The sequence below is a fragment of the Peromyscus eremicus genome, chromosome 2, assembly GCF_949786415.1.
Source record: "Peromyscus eremicus chromosome 2, PerEre_H2_v1, whole genome shotgun sequence".
Lineage (NCBI taxonomy): Eukaryota > Metazoa > Chordata > Mammalia > Rodentia > Cricetidae > Peromyscus > Peromyscus eremicus.
Window position 1 is genome coordinate 122,317,176 of NC_081417.1, and position 11,338 is coordinate 122,328,513.

Here is an 11,338-nt window from a genome sequence, read left to right on the forward strand (position 1 = left end):
ATCTCAGGTTCAAAAATAGTTTGGTCTACCTAGTGAGAGCCTATCTAAAGTAAATAGAAGGATGTGGTAGGTTATGAGCCTGCTTTACACTATACTTACCCTAACCATGGTGTCTTTCCAACTAAGCCAGCTGCTCGACTAATACTCTTTTTTCTACCCCAAGATGAAGTGCGGCAACTGTGGTGAGATTCCAGAGAAGTGGCAGTATATCCGGCTGATGGTAATAGTCCCCCCCCCCCCCCCCCCCCCCCCCCCCCCGCATACTCCGGGCAGAGGTTTGGGGACACGGGCCTTCATCTCTCTTTCCTTTGAACATCTTTCTTTTCTTTCTCCCTCCTCCTCCTTCTCCTCCTCCTCCTCCTCCTCTTTCTCCTCCTCCTCTTTCTCCTCCTTTCCTCCTCCTCCTTCTCTTCTTCCTTCTTCTCTCTCTCTCTCTCTGTGTCTGTCTCTGTCTCTTTCTTTTACGGTAGCTTGAAAGAGCAAACACCAGTGTGGTCAGCACTGGGAACAACAGGCCTCTTTGGGATATGAGGCAGAGTTCAAAATCAAGAGGGACCTTTTTTCTCAATCATAGGAAGACTCCTTAGGGTGCCGCCCCACCCACCCCACCCCAGGTGTGCTGAGGGGTTGAATCCATCCTGAACATGCTCTACCACTGAGCTATCCCCAGCCCTCCTGTAACTTTCAGCAAGTGACTCACTTCTGTGGGTCTTGGTCTCTTCCACTGGATAATAGGGATGAGATCTCTTTGGGATCCTTGTATCAAACTGTTACATAACTAGAGATTATGTTTGTTTCTCGTCAGGACAGTGTGGCGCTGAAAGGAGGCCGGGGCAGTGCCTCCATGGTCCAGAAGTGCAAACTGTGTGCCCGGGAAAACTCCATTGGTAGGTCAGGCGTGACTCCCTCCAGGTTCTTCCAGGCTGACTGGAAGCAGACTCATGTTGTCCAGGGGTGGACTTGGGCCTGAAGTACTAAAACCTGGGCCGCTCACTCTTTTTCCCTGAGTGGAGCGTGGCTCTAGAGTCAAGTCAACTTTGCCTTTTTGTATTTCAGAAATTTTGAGCAGCACCATCAAGTCTTACGATGTAAGTTTCCTGCTGCAGTGACGGGGTGGTCGGATTAAATCTGAAGTGGCGGCTAGGAGTGGTTCAAGAGTACTGCATCAAAGTGGCCAGCCACAGGACCTTGTCCCGTGTCCTCAACTCTTTTTTGTTGTTTGAGTCTAGCTCTCAGGCTTGGCTCAAACCCTCCTACTCCTGTGTCAGCCTCCTGAAGCTGAGACTACATGCACTCGACACCATGCCCTCTTATTGAGTCTTTAATGCGCTTAGTTGTTTATTTGCTCAGTCCATCTTTTGTCCACCATACACTGGGTGTTGGTGCAGTACTTTCCTGAAAGTACACTGGGTTGAAATTTGGGCATGGTGCTGGGTAGCCACCGAGCCCACGGGTGAAGTAGGCATGGATTTCCTGGTTACCCACCTCCCAAGAGGTACCCTCTACAATAGCCCAGCCCTTGTCCTCATGGTTAGCAAAAGGCAATGGTGTGCTTCCTGGGACCATACAGGTGGTCTGGAGCCTTTGTAACATAACATTCTTGTTTGTCTTCTTGGTGCTAATTATTTACCATTCATTGAACATAGTGTTAGGGACTATGATTGGCTTGTTCTGCATGATTCAGGTTTTCCTCAGCTCTGTTGACAAGCAGGAAGGCTGGCCCAAGGATCCTTACTCTTCTGCAGAAGCTGTGTCTACAAAAGGTCCTCTGGGAGCAGTGCCCGAGACAGGCTCTTTTAAAGGGCTCAGTTGTTCTGGGTCCCATTCAAGGCTCCTGGGTGCAGTCAGGGCCCACATGGCAGAAAGGACAGAGGGCATAGGGTCTCCCAGGGACCCACTGGGCCTGCCTCCTCAAAAGAAACACTTCCTTTCTAGGCTGAAGACAATGAAAAGTTCAAGACAATAGTAGAGTTTGAGTGTCGGGGCCTTGAACCGGTTGACTTCCAGCCCCAGGTATGTATTTGTAAGAGGGTCTCGGGGAAGGAAATGTAGAACAGAACTTTGCTTCTTACAGAGACTATGAAATAGGAATTCTTCGTCCTGCTTTTCCCTTCAATGCTCTAGCACTGAGCAGGGGATTCTATGATTAGTAATTGTCACTGATTAAATGCCTGCTGTATGCTGTGCTCCATGCCCATCACCTTTACATGTTACTTCATTTCATCCTTACTGTAACCCTGTGGAGTGATTCATATGAGGGAACTTCAAAGATTGTGCACGTCTCAGTTAGGGTTTTTATTGCTGTGAAGAAAAACCATGACCACAGCAACTCTTATAAAGGAAAACATTTAATTGGGGCTTGGTTACAGTTTCAGAGGTTCAGTCCATTATCATCATGGCAGGGAACATGGTGACAAGCAGGCAGATGTGCTGGAGGAGCTGAGTGTCCTACATCTTGTAGGCACAGGAAGTCGAACTGACCCCCTGGGCAGTGTCCTGAGCATAAGAAACCTCAAAGCTCACCCCCACAGTGACACACTTCTGCTGTGGATATCTGCATGTTGAATGTGTTGCTCTGATTGATTGATAAATAAAACGCTGATTGGCCAGTAGCCAGGCAGGAAGTATAGTGTAGGCAGGATGAGGAGAATTCCAGGACAGGAAGGCTGAGTCAGGAGTCACCAGCCAGATACAGAGGAAGCGAGATGTAAAATCACCGGTAAGCCACAAGCCATGTGGCAACTTATAGATTAATAGAAATGGGTTAATTTAAGATGTAAGAACAGATAGCAAGAAATCTGCCACAGCTGTACAGTTTATAAGTAATATAAGTCTCTGTGTGTTTACTTGGGTCCAAGTGGCCAGCCTCAGGGCCACAGGAGCTGAACAGAACCAGGAAAACTTTAGCTACACACTTCCCCTAATGAGGCCATACCCACTAATAGTGCCACTCCCTATGAGACTATGGGAGCCAAATAAATGCAAACTGCCACAGTGCAGCCTGCCAGAGTCCCACAGTTAGTAAGCAGAGGGCTGTAAGTTGAACCCAGGTCTGTCTGACTCTTAAATCAGTACTCACCCCTTTATTTGTGCACTTTTACCTCACAGTAGATCTGAGGGGTAAGTTAGAAAAGATGGTATTGGCATCCCCATATCATTAAAAAAAAAAAAAAAAAAAGAATCCTCAGCCATACATTGAGTTTAAGGCCAGCCTGGAATCCATGAGACCTTGTCTCAAAAACAAAAAAAAAAACCCCTAGATTCAAATCCAGTTATAGTGGTGCCCACCTTTAATCCCAGCACTCAGGAGGCTGAAGCAGGTGGATTTCTGTGAGTTTGACAACAACCTGGTCTCCATAAGGAGTTCTAGGACAGCCAGAACTATGTTGAGAGACACTAGCTAAAAAAAAAAAAAAAAAGAATGCTTAAGGGAAGTTCCTTGTCTGTGTATCTTGCATATTGGGCATTAACAGCTTAGATGCAAGATTGTAGAACATCAGTAGCGAACTTCTGCCCTCTAGGTTCTCCCATTGTGCTGTAAGCCTGTATTTAAGACCTCCTCCCTCCTTCAATAAACGGCATTCAGCATTTAAAAAAAAAAAAAAAAAAAAGCAAAACCTAAGGTTCAGAGAGAGGAGTGGAGTGTGGAGTGTGTACCCAGGTCTTTCAACAGACAAGGGTGATGGAGAATGTACCCCACTCCTGCCTTCGTACTTGACTAGTTCTTGTTAACACAAACCAGAATCCCCCGAGTAGGGAGCCTCAACTGAAGAGCTGTCCTGATTGCTGATTGAGGTGAGCCTGGATGAATAGGGAAGATAGCTGAGGCTGGACATGGCCACACACCTTTACCCCAGCACTTGGGGAGCAGAAGCAGGGGTATCTCTGTGAGCTCAAACCCACCCTGGTTTTCATAGTAAGTTCTAGGTCAACAAGAGCTACATAGTAAGACCTGCCCCAAAAGAGAAAGAAGGAAAGGAGAAAAAAGATGAGAGAGGGAAGTAGGCAAGCAGACCAGTGAGCATCCTTCCTAGATGTCTCTGCTCTGGTTCCTGTCTCTAAGGTCCTGCCCCAGCCTCCCTGGGCGATGAGATGTAAGCAAAGTAAGCTCTTCCTCTCTTAAGCTGCCTTTGGGTCCTGGTGCTTACCACAGCAACAGAAAGAAATCCAGGCAGTCTTCTAGGCCAGGGCTGTAATTTAGACACACCACAGCAGTGCCGACTCACTTGGAAACCCGAGTTTTTCAGGAGCAGCTGCTACACTGAAGTTGCCTTTCATCTTGAAGGTTTTGCTAGAAAGACCAGCCCTGGGCCAGTCTTCACAGGTGCTGTCTCTCCCCAACCTCACTCTGTTTTCCTCTCCCCTGCAGGCTGGGTTTGCTGCCGAAGGTGTGGAGTCGGGGACAGTCTTCAGTGACATTAATCTGCAAGAAAAGGTGAGACTTGGGGACCCTGCAAGGTGCTGTATGGTACCCGTGCTGTATGGGAATTATCTTTTTGGTGAACAGTGCTTATCAATGGAGAGCTAGCTCTGAGTTTTTGTGCTTTTTGTTAGCGATTCTGCTATTTAAATGGCCATAAGTCTAGTGCCGAAGTGCGGTCTCGTGTGTACATGCAGGAAGGCTGAATGTGCCTGAATGGAAAGTACACAGCAGATAAGCTTCATTCAGGCTCGAGTTAACAGTGCCTGTGCCTGTGAACTACATAGTAAATATGCTCCTCTTAAACACATAAAACAGAGGTATTTACTTCACCAGTTAATGAAAATCTTGTCACAGACGCTCATGAGAAGCTAAGCCCATTTTCCCCTGGGAGCAGTAGTTGAAGTGTCTGTAGTGATCAGCTGGAGTTGTTTCAACCCTGCAGATAGACGAGTCTTTTGTTCCAGCTGTGAAGGGAGGACACCAGCTTATTCTGTTTGCATGGCTCCTTGTAACCACAGTAGGAGGCATTCTGTGCCCCACCTTGGGTTGGTTTCTGTGCTAAGTATGTTTCCATGTGTCTCCTTTCCTCTTCCAACATTCACCCCCAAGTCTCTTTTCTCCCTTAAGTAAAGGACTGAACTCAAAAGCCGGGCGGGGGTGGCCCACACCTTTAATCCCAGCACTCGGGAGGCAGAGGCAGGCGGATCTCTGAGTTAGAGGCCAGCCTGGGCTACAGAGCAAGTTCCAGGACAGCTAGCTAAGGCTACACAGAAAAACTCTGTCTAGAAAAAACAAAATAAAGCCAGATGGCAGTGGCGCACGCCTTTAATTCCAGCACTCGGGAGGCAGAGGCAGGTGGATCTCTGAGTTCAAGGCCAGCCTGGGCTACAGAGTGAGTTCCAGGATAGGCACCAAAGCTACACAAGAGAGAGAGAGAGAGAGAGAGAGAGAGAGAGAGAGAGAGAGAGAGAGAGAGAGAGAGAGAGGAGAGAGAGAGGAGGGGGAGGGACAGACGGAGGGAGGGAGGGAGGAAGGGAGGGAGGGAGGAAGGGAGGGAAAGAAAAAGAAAGAGAGGGCAGAGCTTAGGCTTGGGGAAGTGACATGACCAGCCTGGTTACAAGGCTGAGAGATGGAGTTCAGGCCTGAGCTGTCTGCTCGCTGAAGGGTCTCTTGCGTTCGTGACTCGCTGAGTCAGTCTGCATTGGGCTTTGGAACTCCTGGTTCTCCACTGTCCACACTGCCCCATTCTGCCTTGAGAGGCTAATGCCGCCTTCTTATTTCATAGGACTGGACAGACTATGACGAGAAGGCTCAGGAGTCTGTGGGGATCTTCGAGGTCACCCATCAGTTTGTGAAGTGCTGAACTGTCTTCCTACAAACTTGCCCGTAAGAACTGAGAGGAGAGGGAGTGCCCTGAGCAGAAATCCCATGGGGCTTCTCATCTCTCTTCCCCTAGCACCTGTACCAAGCCCTCAGAGTCTGCATGCTGGGGTTTGTCACGGTTCTAAGTCCCACCAATAAAGCCCTGTTGGTGTGTGAGGAAGTATGTGAAATACTCCCTCCACAAATAGAAAGGACTCTGGAGGTCTCTGCTTTCCAATTCCTGCTCTGCACCTGATCCAATTTGCAAAATACACAGGAGCGCACAGCTCATAAAGGCTCTCCAGCTCTTGGGAAATAGGCAGGTCAACCTACAGGATCAAAGGCAGAAGGCCAATGGCGCCAAGAGCAGAGAAGCCTGTGGAATGATGCTGTGAGTCCAGCAGCTCCCAACTAAAACACTCCCTGATCACCATGGCTCTCCAGTAAACCCAGGCATCTGTTAGCTGCTCACTTCACCCCAGACCTCACTGGAGACCAGCAGCCCACTCCTGGCTCCACATTGCTGCTGGTGGCCAGTCTGTTCATTTGCTATGATGGAGTACTTCCTGTCAGTCAACGCAGAAGTTCTTCCTTGTGTGGAATCGGCCTGTGGCCCCTGAAGCACCGCTCGCTGGGCCTGGCTTATCCCTGTGGCCATACTGTATGCTCTGCTTCCGGACAACTCTTGAGGTGAAGACAGCAGTCATGGCCTGCTAAGTCGCATGGAACCAGATCCCCACACAACAGAGTGGGTCAGTGCAGTACTAGGCCAGGGGGACCCTTGTGCCTTCATACTTGGGAACCCCACCATTTGGAAAACCTCTTACCCAGACTGTATTTCTCCAATATTCTGCTGAAGCAAAAACAAAGATTTTATGTTTTAATTATGTATACTTGTGTGTATTTATGTGCAAGTATGTGGGTGTGAGTACAGAAGAGACCAGAAGAGGATGTCCTGTCCCTTGGAGCTGGAGTTACAGGCCGTTGTGACCCACCCAGTGTGGGTCCTAGGAACCAAACTCAGGTCTTCTGCAAAAGCAGTGTGTGCTCTTAACTGCTGAGCCCTGTCACCTCTCTAGTCCATGTTCTCTTACGGCTGCGAGTAGAAAGGCCATGCCGTCCCTGGCTGGTTGAGGGTTAAGAAAGGCAGCTGGCAAAACTGGCCATAGCTGAGACTGGTAGGAGGTGCCTCCTTTGCTTCAAGTCTGGCAACCATGTTGTGTACTAAGTCCCCTGTGTTCCCTGCTTCTGCGAACTTCTACACCTGACAGAGCAGGGCTTCCGTCCTCCCTCAGGGCAGTCTCTCACCCATTACGTCCCCGCCACAGTCTACCGTGGAAACAAGCAGGTAGCCCAGGACTGGGGAAGTAGCCTTCCTTGTTTCTAGTCTGTACAGCCAGTGTGGGTTAAGTTCATAACATTAAATACTAAAGGGAAGGATCTCTTGGTTCTAGAAGATGAGGAAACCCAAGTAATCATTAAGAAGAAGAGGAAAAATGAAACAGATTGTACAGAACAGGTACCATTCAATATCTATTTAACAAAAACAGCAACAAAGAAACTCTTACCCGACTAAGAACTAGGAGGAAACCAAGAGCAAGTGTTGTGTTTAGTAAGTGATGCAGTGCTTGTGAGCTCCACTCAAGGTCAGGGAGGAATGAGGACTTCCTCTGTCACTGCTGATCATTGTGCAGGCCCCACCAGTGTGGTAGAAGAACTTAGTACAAAGTCTGAAAGACTTGACAGTCTATGCAGAAACCAAAAGCATTTCAACACATTAACAAGCAAAATGTAAAAAATGTAAAAAAGATGCCTTTTCTAATAGCAGCCTAGGGTGGGGTGTCTCTTAGTGACAGAGTACGTGCATAGAATGCATGAATCCCTGGGTACGCTCTCCAGGACCCACAAAGAAATGTAATAGCAAGAAAGTATATCCCTCCCCCAAAGTAACTAGGATTTAATCTCAAATTTGTAACAATGGAGAATACCATTAAGCTTCACTGAAAGGCAGTAAAGACCTATATTATGATGAATAGGAAGACTTGATGTTCAGATACCCATTTTAGAAAATTTTAAGTCTAACTGAAATTGTAATATCTGTTTAGCAGAACTTGAGTCAATTCTGAAATCCCTGAGTCACAGACTTGTATACCAGATGCCAGTGTGTATACAGAGCAGTGGCAGTTAAGCTAGTATGATATTAGCTCTGTGGTGGCCAAATAGATCAATAAACAGGTTAAACAGACCCATTGATGTAAAAAAAAATGGACAGATGGTGTTGCAGATGAACATGTTAATTATTAACTCTGTGTAGGGACAGATGTTCAGTGAGGGAAGGTTGGAGCCCTACTTCACGCTGCTCTTGCAGATGTATCCCACCCAAGGCTTGTGAGCTCTGGTGTTGGAAACCATGTGGGGAGGGGTGGATCACTGGGCTCAGCATCGGCCTCACTGCAAATCCTGGGCAAGTGCCTCCCGTCTTGGGACCTTATTTTCTTCATGTGAAAAATGAGGACAGGTTTGCTCTGGAGTATGTTACTCCATGACATTAGTCCAAACGGTGTGCTTGAATCCTGCTCATTACCAGGCCTACTCACTGTACAAGCTGTAAATAAAAGGTAGATTCAGGAGTCTGGGGAGACGACAAGGGGGAGCAGACTATGTGGAGGTCAGAGGACACTTGGCGGGAGTCGGTCCTCTCCTTCCACTGTGGCTTTCAGTGACCCGTTCAGGTCATCAGGCTTGATGAATGCCATTCCCCACTGAACCACCATCTGACGGTCCATTGTTTTAAGTGTGTGTGTGGGAGGGACACACGTGCCATGATGCATGTGTGGAAGACAAAGAATGGTTTGTAACGGTTTGTTTTCTTCCCACCATGTGGGCTCCAGGGATCAGAATCAGGTTGGTGACAGGCACCTTTACTCACTGAGCCATCTCACTCCCCCTCCCCCCAGCTTTGGTGTGGACACTAAGTGAAAGTGCTCAGTCTGTCTGTCCTTAAGTCACCCCGAGCAGCGCTTTAAGTACCGTCTTTATCCACAAAGCGTATTTTCTTAGCTAGACCTACCTGTCTGTAACTGTGGCTTTTGGTGACTAACCACGTGAAGGTTGAGGTATGTTGGGCTGCATGCTTTGTGTGCAACAGCAGCCTTTCAGCTACTTCTCGGAGCAGAAACACCCAGGGGCAGGGCTTGGCTGGCTGAGGCAGTCATGATACAACACTCAATTCCTCAGTAAGGCAGGTGCCCGTGGGTGAGCCCGCTCACTGGTGGGTCCCTGGGGATTAGGGGGAATGGGGTGGCTTTCAGTCCAGCCCTGAAGAAAGCTGCTTTGTTTGTTTGTTTTTGTTTGTTTCCTGGCACCTTTTATGCATCTGCACATTCACTTGGCAGTGTCCCCAGGGGCTTCTCTAAACAGGTGTTACTCTGGAGCTCACACATCTGGGGACAAAAGGGGGGCGGGGCGGGGAGGGGGCGGGGTGGGAGAGTAGGCATAAGCCATTAGCTACAGTGTCTCCCCAACTGCTTTTCCCCACCCGGAAACTGTTGGAAACACAAGTTTACTGGCTTCGCTGCATGCCCACCAGATGTGCCTCTCCCAGGTTCAAGCTTGAGATTGTCTAGCAGAAGCATTCCCAGAGGAGTGGGCTGCACCTCAGCAGGAGGGGCTACACCTCAGCAGGAGGCGCTGCACCTCAGTAGGAGGGGCTGCAGGGCTGCTGCAGGGCTGCTGCAGGGCTGGAACAGATGCTCAGCATGCTCAGCATGGGGTCCAGGCTCAACTCATGAAGCACTTGGAGACAAGAATGACCTGATCAGAAGTGCAAGCAGGCGCCTTGTGGAGGGCACACGCCTTCCATCCCAGCACTCAGGAGGCAGCCTCAGATGGATCTCTGAGTTCAAGGCCAGCCTGGTCTACAGAGAGTTCCAGGCCTACACAGAGAAAATAAAACAAAAAACAAGAAAACGAAAAAAGAAGTGCAGACAGGCTACACTGTTCTCTAGTGACCCAATGCCCACTTGGAACGAGCCCAGGGCCCCAGCTGTCAGTGCCCTGCAGCCTCCAGATGGAGCCAGCCTGACTCAGACCTGCCAGCCCTCCTTGGCATCAAGTACAGACTGATGCCTGCCACCCTGCTGCCTCTGATGTGCTGGAAGAATCTGGCTGTTTTCAAATGTAAAGAGAAAACCTGTGCCCAACAGCTGCCTCTTGCTGCTCCCTAAAGTGGGAAACAGCGGAAGAGGAAGGAGCTTTGCCTGTGTTCCTTAGGAGATTGGAGAGCAGGGTCTGTGCCCACTGCCTTCCAGTTAGAGAAAAATGGTTCAGAACAGAAAGAAAATCTAACACAAGGAGAAAGTCATAGATGCAGATTAAATTTAGAGCCAGTTAGGAATGACTCTGTGGCCTCGTGACTCGTAATAACCTCCACCTCAATCAGCTACAAAGTGACTGGGAGTCAGAAGAGATCTCAGGCCACAAGCCAGGTGGTGGTGGTGCACGCCTTTAATCCCAGCACTCGGGAGGCAGAGCCAGGCGGATCTCTGTGAGTTTGAGGCCAGCCTGGTCTACAGAGCGAGTTCCAGGAAAGGCGCAAAGCTACATAGAGAAACCCTGTCTCGAAAAACCAAAAAAAATAAAAAATAAAAAAGATCTCAGGCCACAATCAATACAACAATGACAAAACCAGGGAGTTCTATCAATGAACAGTTTGGGATTAGTTCCATTGGCAGAAGAAATCTCAAAACAGGCTGGTGGATCTCTGAGTTTGAGGCCAGCCTGGTCTACAGAGCAAGTCCAAGGACAGCCAAGTTTAGTCAATGAAAGAAAGCTGGTGAAGATGTAATTGAATGGAGGGGCAGGGGGGAAGCATATGTTCCAGCCCCAGCAAGGAGCAGAACTTAGCAGCTTTGCCCACATGACTCTGGGTTTAGAGTTAAGGATAGAAGAAAGGAGTTATGGAATAAAGCTGCTGGGACCAAGCATGTGTCAGGAATGTCCCCGAATGAAGGCCTAGTAGAGAGGCCATTGTGTGAAGCGGTGAAGTTGCTGTATTGCCTTAGAGATCCCAAGATGTTAGAGATGCCAGAGCTATGGGATACCTGCCGAGGACAGCTGCTAACAGGGAGTGGAACCAGCCCCCCCCACAAAAAAAAGAACCGAGCAGATGCTGTAACAGGCTGCTCAGTCTTCTCAGAGATCAGGCCTCAAGTTCAGTTTCTTGAGACTTAAGCAGTTTCTGGGAGGGCCTTGAACAAAAGACATAGTCCTTGCAATAGCTCCCTTTTCGCACGTACTGTGACCACTCAAGGTTCAGCTGGATGTTTACTGTCCCTCACCAACTTAGAGCTACGTGCATGGGTCAATGTGAACATGCCAGCCCCCATGGCAGCTCAAGGACAGAGCTTGGGACTTGTCCAGGCCTGCCCAAAAATGATAACTGTAACTCCAAACCAGTAAATTCAAAGGTTACACACCTTCACCCAGTCATATGCCGCCAAGGCTTGTACCACCCTGCTTGCAATTTTTCCCTTTAAAAACCCCTGACCCTGA

General features: G+C 48.8%; 1 protein-coding gene across 1 annotated transcript; it reads left to right on the top strand.

Annotated features, from left to right (window-relative positions):
• On the top strand, positions 1 to 6,669 carry Czib (CXXC motif containing zinc binding protein). The gene is made up of 6 exons (XM_059254662.1): positions 1 to 220; positions 806 to 887; positions 1,057 to 1,088; positions 1,936 to 2,013; positions 4,370 to 4,435; positions 5,709 to 6,669. The coding sequence occupies exons 1-6, from the start codon at positions 164 to 166 to the stop codon at positions 5,784 to 5,786; spliced, it is 393 nt and encodes a 130-aa protein (XP_059110645.1). The 5' UTR covers positions 1 to 163; the 3' UTR covers positions 5,787 to 6,669.
• Positions 6,670 to 11,338: the final 4,669 nt, after the last annotated feature.

Bases quoted from the DNA above. Each gene is read 5' to 3' on its own strand.
- Czib (XM_059254662.1), top strand. From the start codon at position 164: ATGAAGTGCGGCAACTGTGGTGAGATTCCAGAGAAGTGGCAGTATATC. The intron at 221-805 runs GTAATAGTCCCC...GTTTCTCGTCAG, and splicing joins GGCAGTATATCCGGCTGATG to GACAGTGTGGCGCTGAAAGG. The intron at 2,014-4,369 runs GTATGTATTTGT...TCTCCCCTGCAG, and splicing joins CGGTTGACTTCCAGCCCCAG to GCTGGGTTTGCTGCCGAAGG.